Source organism: Mus caroli, chromosome 6 (genome assembly GCF_900094665.2).
Source record: "Mus caroli chromosome 6, CAROLI_EIJ_v1.1, whole genome shotgun sequence".
In the NCBI taxonomy this organism is placed as follows: Eukaryota; Metazoa; Chordata; class Mammalia; order Rodentia; family Muridae; genus Mus; species Mus caroli.
The window spans coordinates 116,812,784-116,820,814 of record NC_034575.1 but is presented as its reverse complement, the minus strand read 5'-3'; the positions used below and the strand labels follow the sequence as shown (position 1 = coordinate 116,820,814).

At 39.6% G+C, this 8,031-nt stretch overlaps 1 protein-coding gene across 1 annotated transcript in view; it reads right to left on the bottom strand.

The window, feature by feature from the left end:
- LOC110295777 (murinoglobulin-1) overlaps positions 1–6,718 on the bottom strand; it is a 363,481-nt gene extending 356,763 nt beyond the window's left edge. Inside the window, exons 1-4 of the mRNA XM_029478259.1 lie at positions 6,481–6,718; positions 4,932–5,115; positions 4,008–4,167; positions 3,839–3,891 (exon numbers count right to left, since the gene is read on the bottom strand). Coding sequence (XP_029334119.1) covers positions 3,839–3,891; positions 4,008–4,167; positions 4,932–5,115; positions 6,481–6,566 — 483 coding nt within the window. The 5' untranslated portion in view covers positions 6,567–6,718. The remainder of the gene's footprint in view (positions 1–3,838; positions 3,892–4,007; positions 4,168–4,931; positions 5,116–6,480) is intronic.
- Between the last annotated feature and the right edge of the window lie 1,313 nt (positions 6,719–8,031).

Sequence of the window (8,031 nt, the reverse complement as noted above, 5' to 3'; positions counted from 1 at the left end):
GGGGGTATGGGGGACTTTTGGGATAGCATTGGAAATGTAATTGAGGAAAATACGTAATAAAAATATTAAAAATTAAAAAAAAATAAAATTTATCTGAATCTAAAAAAAAAAAAAGGAAGGGTTGCAACTATTATGAAACTGGGAGGTGAACAAAGGAAGGGAGACACAGTTGGCAATGTGCTGGCTGCCAGTGTGTAAAGACTTGGGTTTCATCCTAGGATCCACATAAAAAGCAGGTAAAAGTATTCCTTGTAATCCCAGCTGGAGAAGCAAGCAGAACAGACAGTTCTTCAGGGGTCACTGTCCAGGCAGCCTAACCTAACCTGGTAATCAAGTTCCAGGCCAGTCAGAGAGGGTGACTCAGAATCCAAGTTGCATGGTATCCTAAAATTGACACCTGATATTGTCATATTATCTCCTGTCCAGCACGAGCATATGTATGTACACACACACACACACACACAATAAACAGGCACTATATAGCCACACAAAGTACTAGGAAGCAAGTCAACAACTTTGGTGGTTTGAATAGGTATAGTTCCCAAAGACTCATGTTTTTAAATGAGTGACCCATAGGGAGTGGCACTATTAGGGGGTGTGGCCTTGATAGAATAGATGTTGTCTTCTTGGTGGAAACATGTCATTTAGTGGGTGGGATTTGAGATGCCAAATGTTCAAGCTATGCCTGGTATTACAGAGCCACTGGCTGTCTGCAGATTAGGATGTAGAACTCTCAGCTTGTCTAGTACTTCATGACATGACGATAGTGGACTAAACCTCTGAAACTGTGAGACAGTCCCAATGAAATGTTTTGTTGTTGTTTTTCTGTGTTTTTGTTGTTGTGTGTATGTGTGTGTATTTCTCTTTCTTTCTTTTTTCTTTTTCTTTGTTATGAGTTGCCATAGTCATGGTGTTTCAGCATAGCAATAAAACCCTAACCTACACTGTTAATTTTACCATGCCATAAGCCTACAAAGATGGGTAAAGGGATCGAGGAATTGTCCAGAACAATCCTACACATGTTTATATAATGAAGGATGGGACTTTAAACAATAATCCTAAATGAGGCAATCCAGACCCAGAAAGATAAACATGATATGCAACTTATAAGCAGAAACAAGCCGTAAAGTAACAGGTGAATTATACTTCATCCACAGATGCAGACAGACTAAGTAACAANGAGGGCTCTAGGGGATGCCTGGATCACCCTGGGAAGAGAAAACAGAATATATTTTACAGCTGTACTCAGGGATGTAGGAGATGGAAACAAGAGGAATCAGATCAGGAAGGGAGTGTGGGGCAAGATGATTGGAATTGGAGACATGTAGGGGTTGATGTGGTAACTTAGTGCAGTGAAAACCCCTGTAATTTTTTAGCGTGTCCTTTTTAAGGATTCCTAGTAATGGAGGATATGGAACCATCCTCTATAACCAGGTAAGGTTGCCAGTGGTGGGATTGGAACACCAACCCAGCCACAAAACCTTTGACCCACACCTGTCCTACCAGCAAGATGTGTGGAGTCAATGGTGACTCAGAGCTTGTGGGAGTGGCCAGCCAATGAATGGTCTGGTCTAACTTAAAGCCAAGCAATGAGAGGGAGCCCATGTCCCAAAACTTCTGCATGGCCAAGAATAAGAAGCTAGATGGCTCAGAATCCTAGTGTAGAACCAAATATGACTAACAGAGGGGGAAAAGATCAATGAAGTGATATCCTGCTATACTCATAAGATCAGTGCTCAGCCCAGTCTTCATCAGTGAGGCTTTCTCCAACAGCTTATGGGAGCAGATGTAGAGACCCACAACCAAACAATAGGTAGAGCTTGAGAAACCTTGAAGAAGAGTGGGAGCAAGGGTTGCAGGATTCACCGAGGTCAAGGACATCAGTAGAATGTAGCCCGCAGAATCAATAAAGCATGGCCCATAGGAGTTCACAGAGACTAAAGAGACAATCACGGAGCCTGCTGGGTCTGTGCTAGGTCCTCTGCATGCGTGCTGTGCTTGTTTAGCTCAGGGTGTGTGTAGGAGTCCTACCAGTGGAAGCAGGTATGTCTTTGACTCTTACTTGCTCTTGGAACCCTCTTACCAGGTTGTCTTGCCCAGCCTTTCTTTATATGAGGGTTTGTGGCTAGTCTTAGTGAATCTTGTGCCATGTTCAGTTGNTATCACTGGGAGTGCTACTCTTTTCTGAAGGGAAATGGATCTGGAGGAAAGAGAAAGTTGTTGGAGACTGGAAGGAACAGGGGGCAGGGAGGCTATGGCCAGGATGTTTTGATTAGAGAAGAACATATCATAGAAGAAAAGGTAAATACATACTTGATAAAATTATACAACAGATCATTGGGATAAACAGAATTTTTAGACTCTCCAAAAAATGGTGTCCACTGTAATTTGTTATTTGTAAAGAACAATTTAAGTGGATTGATACTCTGTTTAATATTTAAATATTTCTTTCAGAATTTTGTACAGAATTTTCTGATGATATTCATCCCTTCCAGATCTATCTCCTTTCCCTACATACCCAAGTTAGTTTTTTTTTTCCCATCCATTAATTCCAATTTGTGCTGTGTATCTATATATTCTTGGATATTCGGACTTCCACAGGAGTATGTTAGGCTTAGAAGGGTCTATACTCTTAAGAAAAATAATTTTCCCAATAGCTGTCATAACAATAGGTCATCAGCTAGAAGTGTTACTTCATTTCCATCTACCCTCTCCATGTAAGGATATTTTTTTTTAAATTGTATGTGCTTGTGCATGCTAACACAACTGTAAGTTCATAAGTGCAGCTGCCATGCTGTGTTTAGAGGATTGTTCCCTTGCATTTATTCTGTCTCTAACAGTTTTCACCTCTGGCTCTTCAGTTTTTCCTTCNTCCCTGACACAATAATCTCAGTGCCTCTGGAAGCAAGGATGTGATTTAGATTTCCAATTTAGGATTTCATATGCTATAGTCAAGCATGTAGAGACAGGAACCATCATTTCTACTTGCTAGCTTCCATATAGCTGGAAGGTGTTATCCATAATAACAGAGGGGGAGATGATGATCAATCTTACCCAGATGTGAAGCCTATGAACTATGAGAACCACTGNCTGGGTAAGACATGCCCACTGGTGCAGTATTGGGACAAATGTGAAGGAAGTAACCAACCTCTTCTGACTGGATTAAGTCCCACTGTACGAGATGAAATTTACACACTTGTCATTGTAGAGCCAAGATCCTGAGGTTTCATGCATCATAGGCCCCAAGCAAGAAGCCACTACTATTATGCTGCTAAAGGACACAGGATTAAGCCAACTGTTACTGATTTATTCTTAAAGCACCCCTCATCCCTCCTCAGAGAAGCTTCTTCTCATATTAGAAGGAACTTAACACAGGTCCCCACAACTTGTCTGAGGACAGAGAAGAGACTGAAATGCAAGTTTAGTCTTAAAAGACTCTNTTTAGGGAAGAACCCAAGTTTTAAATACAACATTATAAAAATAATAGAGATTGTGAGAGAAGTAGTCCTGTTACACTAGAAATGGATNACTTAAGGATGGCACAAAGAAGCAGAATCTGCAAAAGTAATGACTGAAAAGCATAACCAGCTGAAAGATTCTATCCAATAATAGTCTCCACAAAGAAAACCCAAATATGCCTAACCAATAAGCTACAAAATAAGGACACTCACATACAAAGAAACCATAGGGTCCCCAATTGTAACTCAGTGACGGATATAAATAGGCAAAAGAGTAGAAGAGAAAACAACTCATGCCTCAGAAGGGGCTGGAAATTAGAATTTTGCTTTGACATTTCTGTCTTGAAGAATNCACCAATACCCACAGGTTAAAGACTCACCAACTCATTCAGGGGACGTAGCGTTTTATCCATAGAGACAACCCGAAATTTAACTTGATAAAGAGAGAGAGAGAGAGAGAGAATTTACTAGTGAGGTCCACAGACACAGCCCTTCTTGCCATGTTCAGGATGGTGTCTTAATTCCTTTGCCCACAGTGGAGCTTCATACCTGANTGTCCTGGCTTGTACACGGGCTTATCTGTCTGGACAAAGACAACACTTTCTTTGTTCTTCACAAGCACTGCTTTCCTTTTGCTGAATTCATGGGTTGGCCCTTTGATGTCCACATAGAGAAAATCCTCCTCTTCAGAAGAGGAGAGTCTAGGCATCTGAGAACACCAGGAACAAGAGACCCTTCACCATCTGACTCTCAGCACTTCTTAGATTACCTCACTAACCGTCTCTCCTTCCATCTCACAGGAAAGAGGTGGAGGGTCCATCAGTTTCTCTTTAAGGATTACATGGAGGAAAAAACAGTGTCATGGAAAAAATAATGAAAAGAAAACACAGCATTTTGTGTAAGTCAATGTGAGTTTATGTGGGCACAAAAACAGTGATTTTTACGGAGTAATTAGAATCTTGATAGAAAATTAACTCTAAGAAATGAAAGAAAATTAGCTCTAACTCTGAAACTGAGGNTGAGAGAAAGGCAATTTATTACTGGTTACAGGAATTATGTCTTGAGGATAGGCCCCAAAGAAAAAACCCAGCCCTTACTCAGGATATCAGGATTATGAATAGGAGATGTGGTTCTAATTAGATGGAGTGCTGTTTAAAAGTTTATTAACTCACTAGCGGGAAGTACTATGAATTGGCAAACACTTTCTTTTTCTGGGCCATAGTCTTTTTTNTTGTTGTTGTTGAGGCAATTCAATGGAAAAGTAATGTATGCACAAGTATGGTCTCTTCTTATTTTGTGGTGGGATGATCTATTCTATTTGTTTATTGGGTAAATGTTCTAAATTTCTATTGTTTTCAGTTCACTGATATGCTTCTAGATTAACTTTTTTAGAAATATATATGAGGTTATATATACATATTCACAATATGTTCATAAATATAAAATAAATCAGGACAGGTATATAGTACTCACAATGAAGGAAACACATTGGAACAAGTCCTTCTCAATCACCAGCTCATCGAACAGGTTTTTCCTTCCTGATTGAGATACCAAGGAAGCTGTGACAGTCACTGTCTCATTCAGATGGTATAGATGGAGGCAGATTTTCTCAGGGGTCTCAGTGTAGAGCTGAGAAGGGACCAGCACCATATACTTCCTGCAAAGNAAGGAGATCTGGCCAGCTGATGACAGAGCTCATTGTCTATAACTGGAGTTTCACCAAAGTAACCATTACCATTCATATTTCGATAGCTTGAGATGGCAGGTTGACAGTGTGGCAGATGTCACAGTTTGCCACACAGCAGAGTGGAAAGACAGTTATCAGCTCATCAATCATCACCTACAGCAGTGATACCTGCTGCAGCACGTTCAAATGGCAATATACTACCTTCACTAAACTGCCAGAGTTCAAGTTCTAGAAAGTTTTTATTTTTTTAAATGAAAATATGAGAGAGATAATTATTGATTTCATAAGAAATTATCATGAGTGCTTTTCATTAGAATTTTAAATTCCTTTTAACAATTATTTATTTATTTTATGTATATGAGGACACTGTAACTGTCTTCAGACATGCCAGAAGAGGACATCGGCCCCATTACAGATGTTTTTGAGCCACCATGTGGTTGCTGGGAATTGAACTCAGGACCTCTGGAAGAACAGTCAGTGCTCTTAACCACTGAGCCATCTCTCCAGAACCCATTTTTAATTCTTAAAATATAACTCATTACCCTGTTTTTATTTTGGGTACTCTTCAAACTAATATTTATAATGTGACAGTGAAATTCTAACTCGCATAAATCACCTATGCTGTACTTGGGCAAATGTCAAAGGCTATCTGTAGGAATCATTCTCTTCTTTTTCCTAGAATTAGAGATTTTGTCCCCCAAAATCTAGCCTGTCACTGCTATATCACAGTATGTAAAAACATTACTAGCTTGCTTTATATTTCAACACCTTGAATATCTTTTTCTGATCACAGACACAAAAGTTACTCAACAACATAATCCTATTTTATGGTTATTTTTGACATTAAAATAAATTCTCCTAGTAGTTTAATCCAAGGTCTTTGATCCTAACAAATGTATTATTTTAGGACACAAACATCCACAGGGTTCTGATGCGCCTGAAGTCTTATCTGTCTCAAGGTTACACCACTGGCTACACATTTCCAACTAAGAATGTTAACAATCTAAATGCTTACTTTTCAAAGTGATTACATAGTTTNAACACTAGAGAATGTCTCTGACCATTGGGATTTGAGAAAATACTGGTTCAGTAATAAGGGAAAAGTTATTCTAAATCACACCACACCTCAGTTTAGTAACAATGATTGCTTTAGAGTAGGAAAAATGATTATCCAGAATCATGCAATACTAAAGTTGAAGCACACATATACAATTATTTGGTAGTTATAAAGAAAAAGAATTTAAGGAGGTTTTTAGGGGAAGGGGCTGTAAAAGGAAATGGATTGTTTTTTGATTTGAGGAGAGAATATACGAAGAAGGCTTTGGAGGTACTCACGAGTCTCCATTGAGTGAAGAAGCAGAAGGCAGGAAGGCAAGAAGAACCGAAAAAAGGCACAGCTGAGCCCATCTGCTCTTCCACATGGTGTGGTAAGAAAGGACGGGAGGACAGGGCTTATGGTGTCTCCTCCTTAACACTGTCTCCAGAGTCCTCTACAGCCGGCTTATTTATGAGTCCTCTCTGAAAACAAAAAGCACTGCCCAAGGTGTTTCAATAGCAAAATAGAATATTTGTTCTCTGTTAATGTCACTGTGTTCAGTGGTGGCCTGAACACAAGTCAAATAAATTACAACAGTCTTAGGAAAGGTGCCAGCAGAGCTGTGGTTGGCATTGGTAAAGGGTCAAGGCCACAGAACTTGCTTCATCTGAAGTAGAGAAGACTTTAATGACCTGTAAATCTTTGCAGTAGGTGGCTACGCTTTGACTATGTGACATTTGCCACCTAATTGCTTTTACTCACTTATAATCTAGTGGCACTCTCCGGGAATGTGACATCTTCGTTTCTCTCCTTCCTCATTGAAGAGTCACCAGAGTAGTCCACGTTGCAGATTTTAAGTTCTGTCTCTGATTGTTCAAGTATCTGCTTTTATGTGTCTTGTGTATAAAAAGGGGACTGTGGATACTGGGTAAGCTAAAATATCTCATGTATTACAAGTCACTGTACCTAATTCTTTGTTATAACATCAGTTTACAAGTCTCATNTAGAAGCATGCTTCTCTATCTCTACAGTTTGCTAGGATGCCCTGTATAACTGTTCCACTAAAGATGTTTGTTTCAATTGTTGAGGGATCAGTCTTTGGGATGCAGCTTGGATCCTCTGGAATGATATTAACGTATGAGTTAGGAACCACATTAGAATTTCTAGTCTAGATCATAGGGCTGTTTATTTTTGCAAAGATCCTGTGATATTGGCTAGAGGGGGAGGCATAGCATAAACTGAATCAATTATAATGTAGTCACATTGAGTAAAGAGAAAGGACNTGCTAGCAGGGGTGTAACGTAAGCATGAAAGAGATGAAAAAGAAAGAAAATGTATGCCTTACATGGTGGTGCACCCCTTTATCTCAAAAACTAAGGAGGTAAAGGAAGGCATATCTCTGAATTTGAGGACAGCCTGATCTACAAAGCCAGTTGAGAACATCCAGGGCTTGCATTGAGAAAAACTCTGGTTTGAAAGAAAAGCCAACACAAAACATCTGTATTTCACTGATAGACCTCTGAACCCCAAATTAATCAATAGTAGACTATTGATAGTTCCAGACATGTTGGTTAACTCAAGTTCAGGACATCCAGGTGAGGGTGANACAGGACAGGTTTTGGTGCTGGCACAACTGGTTGTTNTCATGTAGAAGAATTCGAATCGATCCATTCCTATCTACTTGTACTAAGGTCAAAACTAAGTGGATCAAGGAAGTTCACATAAAATCAGAGACACTGAAACTTATAGAGGAGAAAGTGGGGAAAAGCCTCAAAGATATGGGCACAGGGGGAAAATTCCTGAATAGAACAGCAATGGCTTGTGCTGTAAGATCGAGAATTGACAAATGG